Source organism: Phocoena sinus, chromosome 19 (assembly GCF_008692025.1).
Source record: "Phocoena sinus isolate mPhoSin1 chromosome 19, mPhoSin1.pri, whole genome shotgun sequence".
Taxonomy (NCBI): Eukaryota; Metazoa; Chordata; class Mammalia; order Artiodactyla; family Phocoenidae; genus Phocoena; species Phocoena sinus.
Window position 1 is genome coordinate 14,914,795 of NC_045781.1, and position 15,646 is coordinate 14,930,440.

The window sequence follows — 15,646 nt, forward strand, 5'->3', positions numbered from 1 at the left end:
AGGACAGCCTCTTCAATAAGTGGTGCTGGGAAAACTGGACAGCTACATGTAAAAGAATGAAATTAGAACACTCCCTAACACCATACACAAAAATAAACTCCAAATGGATTAAAGACCTAAATGTAAGACCAGACACTATAAAACTCTTAGAGGAAAACATAGGAAAAACATTCTGACACAAACAACAGCAAGATCTTTTTTGACCCACCTCCTAGAGTAATGGAAATAAAAATAAACAAATGGAACTTAATCCAATTAAAAAATGGATGGAAGGGGCTTCCCTGGTGGTGCAGTGGTTGGGAGTCTGCCTGCCGATGCAGGGGATACGGGTTTGTGCCCCGGTCTGGGAGGATTCCACATGCTGTGGAGCAGCTAGGCCCGTAAGCCATGGCCACTGAGCCTGCACGTCTGGAGCCTGTGCTCCACAGCGGGAGAGGCCACAATGGTGAAAGGCCTGTGTAATGCAAAAAAAAAAAAAAAAGGATGGAAGACCTAAATAGACATTTCACCAAGGAAGACATACAGATGGCCAAGAAGCACATGAAAAGATGCTCAACATCACTAATTATTAGAGGAATGCGAATCAAAACTACAATGAGGTATCACCTCATGCCAGTCAGAATGGCTATTATCAAACAATCTAGAAACAATAAATGCTGGAAAGGGTTTGGTGAAAAGAGAACCCTCCTGCACTGTTGGTGGGAATGTAAATTGAAACAACCACTATGGAAAACAGTATGGAGATTCCTTAAAAAACTAAAAATAGAACTACCATATAACCCAGCAATCCCACTACTAGGCATATACCCTGAGAAAAGCATAATTCAAAAAGAGACATGTACCACAATGTTCATTGCAGCACTATTTACAATAGCCAGGACATGGAATCAACCTAAATGTCCATTGACAAATGAATGGATAAAGAAGATGTGGCACATATATACAATGGAATATTACTCAACCATAAAAAGAAACGAAATTGCATTATTTGTAGTGAGATTGATGGACCTAGAGTCTGTTATACAGAGTGAAGTAAGTCAGAAAGAGAAAAACAAATACCATATTCTAACACATATACATGGAATCTAAAAAAAAAATGGTATTGATGAACCTAGTTGCAGGGCAGGAATAAAGATGCAGACATAGAGAATGGACTTGAGGACATGGGGTGGGAGGGGTAAGTTGGGGCAAAGTGAGAGAGTAGCATCGACATATATACACTACCGAATGTAAAGTAGTTAGCTAGTGGGAAGGAGCAGCATAGCACAGAGAGATCAGCTCTGTGCTTTGCGATGATCTAGAGGGGTGGGATAGGGAGGATGGGAAGGAGGCTCATGAGGGAGGGGATATAGGGTCATATGTATGCATATGGGTGATTCATTTTGGTGTACAACAGAAACTAACACAGTATTGTGAAGCAATTATACTCCAATAAAGATCTATTAAAAAAAATGACAAATGAAAGAACCATCACAGAGGGTATTTTTTAAATGTTATAAGACTCATATGTCAACCAATTTGAAAATGTTGACTTATGAATTATTTTCTAGGTAAATAAATACTGAAAACCCCAGAAGCCATAAAAGTTGAAAAATGAACAATTTGCTAGAAAGAGATAAAATTGTCAAAGACTTACCTCCCATGAAACAAAAAATCATAAGCATGCCTATTGCCCAGGTTGTGGCAATAAACCAGGTAATGAACCATGGCTCCTAAAATAAAGATCTGAGTCACGACCTGGAGCAGGTAAGGTAGAAGATGTGCCCTTGACTGTTGTGACAGAAGCAAGAATGTTTTATAATATTAATGAACCATAACAAAAAGACACAGATCATCAAAGGAGACCACCATTTTGACAATACAATAATCAAAAGAGGGTAAAAAGTACTTTGTGTACCTAAACATGTTAACTAAACAACTAAAAATTTATAGCTAGAATTAATTTTTTTAAAAGGAACAAAACACATAAAACATGGAAAACCAGAAGAACTCATTTTTAACCAATTCAGGTGTTTGGTCTGGGATAGGGAAGGTATAGGGTGAGCCTGGGAAAGCTTCAGAAAGCAATAGTAAATTCAAAGAATAAAGAATCAAGTCAAAGGTACACAAAAATCCATAAGGAATTAGTATTTATACAGCTAGGCATCAACAAAGACTGTGATGGGCTAAAGTATACTAAACCAATGAAAATCAACAAATCCATAATGATACATAAATAAGAGGTCAGAAAATTTCAAGTGCACCATTTGAGGTGGCTAATTAGTTACAAATCATATAAAGAGTATAATCAAACACTTGCTGCCTTTTCCATTAGATTTCAAGTTTATCAAGTAGCATGAGGGTAACTAATTAGATGTATTAGAAGGAATGACGGACTTAGTACAACACTGATTTAAATGAAGGTTTTCAATTGTAAAAAGCATTAAGTGAATTGTTGATGAGGAACTGTGTATTCATAGAATGCTAAAGTAGGACCAGAGAGATCCCTTTCTGACCATAATATCTGAATTAGTTCCATTATTCTTCATCCCTTTATTTTGCTTACTTTTCTTTATAGCACATATCACTATCCATGATATATTTTCTAATCATTTATTTACCTATTTATTATACATCTCACTTACTAGTATGTTAGTTTCATGACATTAGATCTGTATTGATCTTTCTTACCATTGTACTTATAGGGCTAACACAATATCTATTACTGTACACACTGATTAAGTGTTGATTATATAAATGACCAAGATTTTTTTGTCAGTGAAGACATTTATGTAAGTCTAAATACAAGAGGAACTAGGGGAAATGTTGGTTGAATTGGGGAAGATCTTAATTTCCTTCCCCAAGTATCAGGCTTTTTTCCCATATGGGTTTAAAGGGAGTTTCCCCAAAACATCACAGGGGCCAACCTCCTCTTGGACAGGCTGGGCTTTTTACTCTGGTGATGGCTTTCCTTGCTTCATCAAGTCCTCACTCACCTAGCCCCATTTACTTGTCACATTCCTCATAACCCTCCAGGGCAACTTCCCTTCCACTAATAAGGCAGTCAAAACTGGCTTAGAAATGGAACACTCTGTTTACAACAAAGAAATGTAACATAATATATAGAAATATATAAGAATCATAACCAATTCTAAAAAACACTTGAGAATTGGTTAAGTTTTTAATAAATGAGGTTGAAATGAAAGACTTCAGAGAAGATAAATATGAGAAGATTGAAAGAACATTCACCTTAAAGTGACCATAGAATTACAAAGTATAAAGAGAGTATAAATTTTCTGACCTCTTATTTACGTATCATTATGGATTTGTTGATTTTCATTGGTTTAGTATACTTTAGCCCATCATAGCTTTTGATTGTTAATGGCTAGCTGTATAAATACTTTACCAGACAGGTAAAGAAATGTCTTCTTTTATTTAAACCCATGCTATCTCTTTGCCTTGAGAGGCAGTATGTTGTAACAGCTAAGAATATCAACTTTGGCATCAGACTGCTTGGGTAAGAAAACCTGCTTCTGACACTAACTAGTTATGTAACCCTGGAGGGGTAGCCTAAATACTCTTTGTCTTAGCAATCTCTTCAAAGAACAATAATGCAAGTAGTATTTATGCCATAGGGTTGTAGAATTAGATAACTCAGTATATTAAAAGGGCTTAAATTGGGGCCTGGTACAAGGCAAGAACTATGTGAGCTGAGAGGAAAACAAGGAGCTTTCTAAAACATTAAAAGGTCCTTGCTGGAATACTGACTTAACGTTAAATGCAAAGTTCTTTAACCCCATAGCAGGTGTAAGACAACACTTGTGTCAGGCAATGAATATGACTTCTATTTGCCAATGTAACAATATAAATTATACAAATTCTTTTAATAATCATAACAACTCAGGACACAGTATCTTAGCTGTTCTCCCAGAAGGTGGGCAAGAAAGTAATAAAGAAATTTTAGCAATTCTGGGCTCAAACACAATATAATAAATATCTCAAAGGATACAGTGTATGTATACTAGAAGTCAAATCCAAGGACTTCCCTGGTGGCACAGTGGTTAAGAATCCACCTGCCAATGCAGGAGACACGGGTTCAAGCCCTGGTTTGGGAAGATCCCGCATGCCACAGAGCAACTAAACCCATGTGCCGGGGAGAAGGAGGGGAAATTGGCAGAAGAGTAAGACGTGGAGATCACCTTCCTCTCCACAGATACACCAGAAATACATCTACATGGGAGTTCCTACAGAACTCCTACTGAATGTTGGCAGAAGACCCCAGACATGCCAAAAGGCAAGAAACTCCCCACGTACCTGGGTAGGGTAAACGAAAAAAGAATAAACAGAGACAAAAGGATAGGGACGGGACCTGCACCAGTGGGAGGGAGCTGTGAAGGAGGAAAGGTTTCCACACACTAGGAAGCCCCTTCACGGGTGGAGACTGTGGGTGGCAGAGAGGGAAAGCTACAGAGCCGTGGAGGACAGCACAGCCACAGGGGTGCGGAGGGCAAAGCAGAGAGATTCCCGCACAGAGGATCGGTGCCGACCGGCACTCACCAGCCCAAGAGGCCTGTCTGCTCACCCACCGGGGCGGGTGGGGCTGGGAGCTGAGGCTTGGGCTTCAGTGGGAGCGCAGGGAGAGGACTGGGGTTGGCGGCGTGAACAGAGCCTGCAGGGGGTTAGTGCACCATGGCTAGCCGGGAAGGAGTTGGGGGAAAAGTCTAGACTTTTTCTTCCCTCTTTGTTTCGTGGTGCGTGAGGAGACGGGATTAAGAGCCCTGCTTAAAGGTGCTCCAGAGAGAGGCGCGAGCCGCGGCTAAAAGCACGGACCCCAGAGACACGCATGAGATGCTAAGGCTGCTGCTGCCACCTCCAAGAAGCCTGTGTGCAAGCACAGGTCACTATCCACACTCCCCTTCCGGGGAGCCTGTGCAGCCCGCCACTGCCAGGGTCCCGGCATCCAGGAACAACTTCCCCAAGAGAACACACAGCACGTCTCAGGCTGGTGCAAGTCACATCGGCCTCTGCCGCCACAGGCTCACCCCACACTCCGTACCCTCCCTCCCCCCAGACTGAGTGAGCCAGAGACCCCGAAGCAGCTGCTCCTTTAACCCCGTCCTATCTGAGCAAAGAACAGATGCCCTCCAGCAACCTACATGCAGAGGCAGGGCCAAATCCAAAGCTGAACCCTGGGAGCTGTGAGAATAAAGAAGAGAACGGGAAATCTCTCCCAGCAGCCTCAGAAGCAGCAGATTAAAGCTCCACAATCAACTTGATGTACCCTGCATCTGTGGAATACATGAATAGACAACAAACGAATCAACCCAAATTGAGGAGGTGGACATTGAGAGCAAGATTTATGATTTTTTTCCCCCTTTTCCTCTTTATCCGTGTGGATGAAAGGCTCTTGGTGCTACATCCAGGAGTCAGTGCTGTGCCTCTGAGGTGGGAGAGCCAACTTCAGGACACTGTTCCACAAGAGCCCTCCCAGCTCCAAATAATATCAAGCAGCGAAAATCTCCCAGAGATCTCCATCTCAACACCAGCACCCAGCTTCACTCAACGAACAGCAAGCTACAGTGCTGGACACCCTATGCCAAACAGCTAACAACACAGGAACACAACCCCACCCATTAGCAGAGAGGCTGCCTAAAATCATAATAAGTTCACAGACACCCCCAAAACACACCGCCAGACGTGAACCTGCCCACCAGAAAGACAAGATCCAGCCTCATCCATCAGAACACAGGCACTAGTCCCCTCCACCAGGAAGCCTACACAACCCACTGAACAAACCTTAGCCACTGGGGACAGACAACAAAAACAACGGGAACTACGAACGTGCAGCCTGCAAAAAGGAGACCCCAAACACAGTAAGATAAGCAAAATGAGATGACAGAAAAACACACAGCAGATGAAGGAGCAAGATAAAAACCCACCAGACCTAACAAATGGAGAGGAAATAGGCAGTCTACCTGAAAAAGAATTTAGAATAATGATAGTAAAGATGATCCAAAATCTTGGAAATAGAATAGACAAAATGCAAGAAACACTTAACAAGGACCTAGAAGAACTAAAGATGAAACAAGCAACGATGAACAACACAATAAATGAAATTTACAATACTCTAGAAGGGAACAATAGCAGAATAACTGAGGCAGAAGAACGGATAAGTGACCTGGAAGATAAAATAGTGGAAATAACTACTGCAGAGCAGAATAAAGAAAAAAGAGTGAAAAGAACTGAGGACAGTCTCAGAGACCTCTGGGACAACATTAAACACACCAACATTCGAATTATATGGGTTCCAGAAGAAGAAGAGAAAAAGAAAGGGACTGAGAAAATATTTGAAGAGATTATAGTTGAAAACTTCCCTAATATGGGAAAGGAAATAGTTAATCAAGTCCAGGAAGCACAGAGAGTCCCATACAGGATAAATTCAAGGAGAAATACGCCAAGACACATAGTAATCAAACTGTCAAAATTTAAATACAAAGAAAACATATTAAAAGCAGCAAGGGAAAAACAACAAATAACACACAAGGGAATCCCCATAAGTTTAACAGCTGATCTTTCAGCAGAAACACTGCAAGCCAGAAGGGACTGGCAGGACATATTTGAAGTGAAGAAGGAGAAAAACCTGCAACCAAGATTACTCTACCCAGCAAGGATCTCATTCAGATTTGATGGAGAAATTAAAACCTTTACAGACAAGCAAAAGCTGAGAGAGTTCAGCACCACCAAACCAGCTTTACAGCAATGCTAAAGGAACTTCTCTAGGCAAGAAACACAAGAGAAGGAAAAGACCTACAATAACGAACCCAAAACAATTAAGAAAATGGGAATAGGAACATACATATCTATAATTACCTTAAATGTAAATGGACTAAATGCTCCCACCAAAAGACACAGACTGGCTAAATGCATACAAAAACAAGACCCATATATATGCTGTCTACAAGAGACCCAGTTCAGACCTAGAGACACATACAGACTGAAAGTAAGGGGATGAAAAAAGATATATCATGCAAATTGAAACCAAAAGAAAGCTGAAGTAGCAGTTCTCATATCAGACAAAATAGACTTTAAAATAAAGTCTATTAGGAGAGACAAAGGAAACTACCTAATGATCAAGTGATCGATCCAAGACAAAATTATAACAATTGTAAATATTTATGCACCCATCATAGGAGCACCTCAATACATAAGGCAAATACTAACAGCCATAAAAGGGGAAATTGACAGTAACACATTCATAGTAGGGGACTTTAACACCCCACTTTCACCAATGGACAGATCATCCAAAATGAAAATAAATAAGGAAACACAAGCTTTAACTGATACATTAAACAAGATGGACTTAATTGATATTTATAGGACAGTCCATCAAAAAACAACAGAATACACATTTTTCTCAAGTGCTCGTTGAACATTCTCCAGGATAGATCATATCTTGGGTCACAAATCAGTCCTTGGTAAATTTAAGAAAATTGAAATTGTATCAAGTATCTTTTCCGACCACAACGCTATGAGACTAGATACCAATTACAGGAAAAGATCTGTAAAAAATACAAACACATGGAGGCTAAACAATACACTACTTAATAACGAAATGATCACTGAAGAAATCAAAGCGGAAATCAAAAAATACCTAGAAACAAATGACAATGGAGACACGACAACCCAAAACCTATGGGATGCAGCAAAAGCAGTTCTAAAAGGGAAGTTTATAGCAGTACAATCCTACCTTAAGAAACAGGAAACATCTCGAATAAACAACCTAACCTTGCACCTAAAGCAATTAGAGAAAGAAGAACAAAAAAACCCCAAAGTTAGCAGAAGGAAAGAAATCATAAAAATCAGATCAGAAATAAATGAGAAAGAAATGAAGGAAACAATAGCAAAGATCAATAAAACTAAAAGCTGGTTATTTGAGAAGACAAAATTGATAAACCACTAGCCAGACTCATCAAGAAAAAAAGGGAGAAGACTCAAATCAATAGAATTAGAAATGAAAAAGGAGAAGTAACAACTGACACTGCAGAGATACAAAAGATCATGAGGGATTACTACAAGCAACCTATGCCAATAAAATGGACAACCTGGAAGAAATGGACAAATTCTTAGAAATGCACAACCTGTCAAGACTGAATCAGGAAGAAATAGGAAATATGAACAGACCAATCACAAGCACTGAAATTGAACCTGTGATTAAAAATCTTCCAACAAACAAAAGCCCAGGACCAGATGGCTTCACAGGCAAATTCTATCAAACATTTAGAGAAGAGCTAACATCTATCCTTCTAAAACTCTTCCAAAATATAGCAGAGGGAGGAACACTCCCAAACTCATTCTACGAGGCCACCATCGCTCTGATACCAAAACCAGACAAACATGTCACAAAGAAAGAAAACTACAGGTCAATATCACTGATGAACATAGATGCAAAAATCCTTAACAAAATACTAGCAAACAGAATCCAACAGCACATTAAAAGGATCATACACCATGATCAAGTGGAGTTTATTCCAGGAATGCAAGGATTCTTCAATATATGCAAATCAATCAATGTGATAAACCATATTAACAAATTGAAGGAGAAAAACCATATGATCATCTCAATAGATGCAGAGAAAGCTTTCAACAAAATTCAACACCCATTTATAATAAAAACCCTGCAGAAAGTAGGCATAGAGGGAACTTCTCTCAACATAATAAAGGCCATAGATGACAAACCCACAGCCAACATCATCCTCAATGGTGAAAAACTGAAAGCATTTCCACTAAGATCAGGAAGAAGACAAGGTTGCCCACTCTCACCACTCTTATTCAACATAGTTTTGGAAGTTTTAGCCACAGCAATCAGAGAAGAAAAGGAAATAAAAGGAATCCAAATAGGAAAAGGAAAAGTAAAGCTGTCACTGTTTGCAGATGACATGATACTATACATAGAGAATCCTAAAGATGCTACCAGAAAACTACTAGAACTAATGAATGAATTTGGTAAAGTAGCAGGATACAAAATTAATGCACAGAAATCTCTGGCATTCCTATACACTAATGATGAAAAATCTGAAAGTGAAATCAAGAAATCACTCCCATTTACCACTGCAACAAAAAGAATAAAATATCTAGGAATAAACCTACCTAAGGAGACAAAAGACCTGTATGCAGAAAATTATAATACACTGATGAAAGAAATTAAAGATGATACAAATAGATGGAGAGATATACCATGTTCTTAGATTGGAAGAATCAACATTGTGAAAATGACTCTACTACCCAAAGCAATCTACAGATTCAATGCAATCCCTATCAAACTACCACTGGCATTTTTCACAGAACTAGAACAAAAAATTTCACAATTTGTATGGAAACACAAAAGACCCCGAATAGCCAAAGCAATCTTGAGAACGAAAAACGGAGCTGGAGGAATCAGGCTCCCTGACTTCAGACTATACTACAAAGCTACAGTAATCAAGACAGTATGGTACTGGCACAAAAACAGAAAGATAGATGAATGGAACAGGATAGAAAACCCAGAGATAAACCCATGCACATATGGTCACCTTATCTTTGATAAAGGAGGCAGGAATGTACAGTGGAGAAAGGACAGCCTCTTCAATAAGTGGTGCTGGGAAAACTGGACAGCTACATGTAAAAGTAGGAGATTAGATCACTCTCTAACACCATACACAAAAATAAGCTCAAAATGGATTAAAGACCTAAATGTAAGGCAGAAACTATCAAACTCTTAGATGAAAACATAGGCAGAACCCTCTGTGACATAAATCACAGCAAGACCCTTTTTTACCCACCTTCTAGAGAAATGGAAATAAAAACAAAAATAAACAAATGGGACCTAATGAAACTGCAAAGCTTTTGCACAGCAAAGGAAACCATAAACAAGACCAAAAGACAACCCTCAGAATGGGAGAAAATATTTGCAAATGAAGCAACTGACAAAGGATTAATCTCCAAAATTTATAAGCAGCTCATGCAGCTCAATAACAAAAAAACAAACAACCCAATCCAAAAATGGGCAGAACACCTAAATAGACATTTCTCCAAAGAAGATATACAGATTGCCAACAAACACATGAAAGAATGCTCAACATCATTAATCATTAGAGAAATGCAAATCAAAACTACAATGAGATATCATCTCACACTGGTCAGAATGGCCATCATCAAAAAATCTACAAACAATAAATGCTGGAGATGGTGTGGAGAAAAGGGAACACTCTTGCACTGCTGGTGGAAATGTGAATTGGTACAGCCACTATGGAGAGCAGTACGGAGGTTCCTTAAAAAACTAAAAATAGAACTACCATATGACACAGCAATCCCACCACTGGGCATATACCCTGAGAAAACCATAATTCAAAAAGAGTCATGTACCAAAATGTTCATTGCAGCTCTATTTACAATAGCCCGGAGATGGAAACAACCTAAGTGTCCATCATCGGATGAATGGATAAAGAAGATGTGGCACATATATACAATGGAATATTACTCAGCCATAAAAAGAAACGAAATTGCGCTATTTGTAATGAGGTGGATGGACCTAGTAGAGTCTGTCATACAGAGTGAAGTAATTCAGAAAGAGAAAGACAAATACCGTATGCTAACACATATATATGGAAGTGAAGAAAAAGAAAATGTCATGAAGAACCTAGGGGTAAGACAGGAGGAATAAAGACACAGACCTACTAGAGAATGGACTTGAGGATATGAGGAGGAGGAAGGGTAAGCTGTGACAAAGCGAGAGAGAGGAACGGACATATACACACTACCAAATGTAAGGTAGATAGCTAGTGGGAATCAGCCGCATAGCACAGGGAGATCAGCTCGGTGCTTTGGAACCGCCTGGAGGGGTGGGATAGGGAGAGTGTGAGGGAGGGAGACACAAGAGGGAAGAGATATGGGAACATATGTATATGTATAACTGATTCCCTTTGTTATAAAGCAGAAACTAACAAACCATTGTAAAGCAATCATACTAATAAAGATGTAAAAAAAAAAACCCGTGTGCCACAACTACTGAGCCTGTGCTCTACAGCCTGCAAGCCACAACTACTGAGCCCTCGTGCCACAACTACTGAAGCCTGCACGCCTAGAGCCCATGCTCCGCAATAAGATAAGCCACGGCAATGGGAAGCATGTGCACTGCACTGAAAAGTAGTCCCCACTCACCGCAACTAGAGAAAGCCTACACGCAGTAACAAAGTCCCAACACAGCCAAAAATAAATGAACGTAGAAATTATAAGAGACTGAGAAGGGACTTCATAGAAATTACATGAAGTTTCTTAAAAGATAGCTTTGAGTTCACTGAATGTCAACTGATATTCTATAGAACATATTCTAAATTATGTAAACAGCTAAATTTACCCAGTGAGACCAAGTTGCTGTAATTTTCCATCATCACGTCCCAGTACAAGTCCCTCTGAGCAGAATCCAGATACTCCCATTCCTCCTGAGAGAAGCTGATGACCACATCCCTGAATGTCACCAATTCCTGAAACAACAAACCACGTAAGTATAATTGAAGGAAACATTTTTGAGTAAAAGATAAGGAATAAAGAATTGAATTAAACTATTTTATATAGAATGGGTAAACAATAAGGGACTACTGTATAGCACAGGGAACTATATTCAATATCCTGTAATAAACCATAATGGAAAAGAATATATATCTATATAACTGAATCACTTTGCTGTACAACAGAAATTAACACAACATTGTAAATCAACTATACTTCAATAATATAAATTTTAAAAAAAAAGAAAAAGAATTGCATTACAGGAAGGGGGTCTAATAGCAAGTACATCGGCCAGGGGTAGAAGCCTATGGTATGGGAAGTAAGGAAATTAATGCTACCAAACCAGACTATCTATAGGTCTTTAAAGAATCCTTTTGATTCAGAGAAATCTTCCTGCATGCTATGGGATTTCTTAGCTAAGCACGTCTGGAAATAAAATAATCAGTTTACAAATTAAAAGAAATAGTGTATACATGAACGCTGCATGCTACATGCCTGCTGAATGTATTATCAATAATAGTGAATTTCTACATCCTCGTTCCTCTGTAAAGGAAAAATATCTAGCTTAGAAAATGGGATATGAACAATATTTTAAAATTTCTTACAACCCCAAGTTCATCACTGTTAATCACCATTTCACATTATATAAGAATTATAACTTCTAATGAAAAATTATTTATTCAATGCTTTTTAGTGGCTACAGAGTAGTCTGCTTGGTGGAAATATATCAGCTATCACTATATAGCTATCACTATAGCTTTTTAGTGGCTACAGAGTAGTCTGCTTGGTGGAAAAATATCTTAATTATATTTAGACATATAAGTTGGATAAGATCTCCTCCAATTCTGAAATCTACAGTAATCTATTTATGTCTGACTGAGACTAGTCAACATCAAATCCAGTCTACCTGGAAAAATAGGTCTGTTCAGAAGTACAGACTTTGCCCATATGTCATCAAATGGATCCATTTGCTCTTTTTCTCTACCCAAGAGTATGAAAAAGGCTGGTCAATGCCTCCATCTAGGGATTCCATTTCTACCCTATAGCTGCTCTGAACAAAACACTGAACACATATGAATGTTGAACATTATTTGGAGAATAGATAGACACATAGGAGGTACAGTGTGCTGTTTGACTCCAACTCTCACGAGAAAGTGAAAATGGGGATTTTTATGGGGATGTGGGGTACACTCTTAGGGCTGCTTTCTGGGAAGATTCAGAAAAATGAAATGTTCACAAAGGAGAAAGAAATAGCAACTTACATGGTCCATGGTTAGAACTGTAAAGAATTGATCAGGGAATTCCACTTCTGGTATGACAGCATGAGGAGCTCCACCGACATGCTCCCCATTGAAACTGGTAAAAATTATATATAAAAACATAGAGCAAATGAAGAAACATTTGTAAATCTACTAAAACTTATTAAGAACTGTGAAAGTCTGCAGTATCTTAATCTAACCTGCACCCTTCCTTGTCCATCCCATCCTAGTGAGAAAAAGATTCCACTGCAAACTAGTACAGCCAAGGACACAAACTTCCTCACCACTCATGCCCTGTTCCCAGTCAGATAACTATCTTCCTGGGAGGAGTAGAACATCAGCATTTCTCATTCTGCCCCCAGATACCTGTTGCTCAGGCAAATGCAACAAAGGAATGGAGATTTTCTTCTGCCTAGTATCCACACAAGAATTGTATGTTGTACCATGGGTGTGGCACTGCTGAGAATACTGGGGTTCCAACTGTCTTTGCCTTGGCTCATAGGGCAGGAGTTCCATGCCACAAGAGGCAAGTTGAGACCTAGGACTGCTGCCCAATCCCCTCCAGAGCCCTCTCCAAAGGAACTGCCTTCATTTGCAACAGAGTGTGAAGAAGTTCAAGGGTAAGGACATTCTCAAAAACACTGGAAATTTTGGTGAAAGGCTATTGCAAGAAGATTGAAAAATTCATTGGAGTTAAATGCTAAACGGTAGGCTGGCTAGTTTGTCAGAAAGGATCAGAGAAAGATACTTGGGGAGCCCTTCCTATTGTCAGAACAAATCTCAGACACTGACTTTATTTCATTAGTCTGCGAAGCAGTGTAACCCCACACCATTACTGAAAACAATAGTGCTATCAGTCACAATCAGTGGATCCTAACAGCTTGGTGTGGTCAGGTAAAGAGACACTCAAAGACAGCCCTGTCAAAACCACTGTCATCCAAGGGTAACTGTGGTAATAGCAAAGTCTATACCCCAAGGAGCAACATCAGAGATTTACACTATGGGGGAGATAGATTTCACTTCATTAATATAGCCAGTCACTAAACAAGAAAGCAAATAACAATAACAGACCTGGGGAGAAGAAGTAGACAAAAGCACCAGAGTTACAACAACTATCTAAAATATCTACTTTCCACAAACAAGAGACGGGTGAAGAAGTAGGAAAATATAACCCATAAACCAAAAACACTAAAGCCAAAACCAAACAGACAACAGAAACTGCCTGTGAGGAAGCAACCAGATTTAACAAAGACTTCAAAGTAGCCATTATAAATATGTTCAATAAACAAAGGGACCCATGCTTAAAGTAAATGAAGGTATGATCACAATGTCATATCAAATAAAGAATCAGTGAAGAGATAGAAGTTATTTAATATCTGAACATAAAATCTATCATCCAAAATTCAGTTTTCAAATCTTATCTTTGGCTGTTACTGTGTAACCTTTTACTAAGTTACTTAACTGCCTTAATTTTCTCATCAGTAAAATGGAAATAACAATATGACCTACCTCAAAGTGTTGCTGTCTGGACCAAATTAAGTAAAAGACATAAAGCATTTTCAGTGCCATACCTAATAAAAGCTGTCTGCTAATTTATGAAATGGCAAAGAATATTTCACATCCCTTGTTTCATTATTTTTTAAAAATTCCCTCTATGCTTCACCTTTGTGCTACAGTGAAATTTGAGATTTTCAGGTCTGTTCTTTCCTATAATGTTAACTCATTTCAGAGTCCAGCCTTGAGATTACAATTTTTCCTCAATAATATTTGTCACAAAGATTCTCAAAAATGAAAGGACATATCTCCTTGGCCTCTACACAAAGCTGCAGACATATAACTAGAATCTATCTAATATGTGACAATTTGAGCATAAAAGGCTTAATCTTGTTCCCCTGTCCAACACAGAGAGTTACATGCATATTTATTTCTGTTTCTATAAAACTGTCCTTTCAAGTGTAATTTGTATAATGAGGTCTTGTATGATACCTGGATTTCCCAGATCATTCCTATGTCCTCTGAAAGAAACCACCACTTCTTAAAAAACCATGAATCTCTGATCAGCAGTCTTAATTCATGATTTGTTCTCCTGGTAATTGTTTATTTGATATCTATGTAATCTCCAAAGCTTTGAAAAGTTAGATATGTCAAATCACATGGTGACCACTGGCACTTTCTACTTATGCCTACATGCCTAGAAGTGTGATAAAACTGTGACTTTGTCTCACTTATGTGGCAAATTTATGTAATTCTTTTTGCAGAAACAAAAGAAGAAATACATACACAGGTTCAAAAATTCTGAACAAAATATTAGCAAACTGAATTCAACAATACATTAAAAGGATCATACACCATGACCAAGTGGGATTTATTCCATGGATGCAAGAATGGTTCACCATCCCCAAAACAATTAATGTGATACATCATATTAACAAAATGAGGGATAAAACACACATGATCATCTCAATAGATGCATAAAAAGCATCTGACAAAATTACACATCCATTTATGATAAAAATTCTCAGTAAACTGGATACAGAGGGAACATACCTCAGCATAATAAAGGTCATATATAACAAGTCCACAGCAAATATCATACTTAATGGTGAAAAGCTGAAAGCTTTTCTTCCAAGAACAGGAACAAGACAAGGATACCCACTCTTGACACTTTCATTCAACACAGTATTAGAAGTCTTAGCCAGAGCAATTACATGTTAAAAAAAAAAAAAGAGAGAAACAGAAAAAAGAAATAAAAGACATCTAAATGAGAAAAGAAGCAAAACTGTCACTATTTGCAGATGTGATATTACATACAAGAAAAGCCTAATGATTCCACCAAAAAACTATTATAAGTAATAAACGAATAT

At 38.5% G+C, this 15,646-nt stretch overlaps 1 protein-coding gene across 3 annotated transcripts in view; it reads right to left on the reverse strand.

Annotated features, from left to right (window-relative positions):
* Window positions 1-15,646, reverse strand: part of ZNF260 (zinc finger protein 260) — a 57,719-nt gene that overhangs the window by 36,322 nt on the left and 5,751 nt on the right. For all 3 annotated transcript variants that reach the window (XM_032614559.1, XM_032614556.1, XM_032614555.1), the window contains exons 3-4: window positions 12,786-12,879; window positions 11,372-11,498 (exon numbers count right to left, since the gene is read on the reverse strand). In XM_032614559.1, the coding sequence (XP_032470450.1) occupies window positions 11,372-11,498; window positions 12,786-12,879 (221 nt within the window). The remainder of the gene's footprint in view (window positions 1-11,371; window positions 11,499-12,785; window positions 12,880-15,646) is intronic.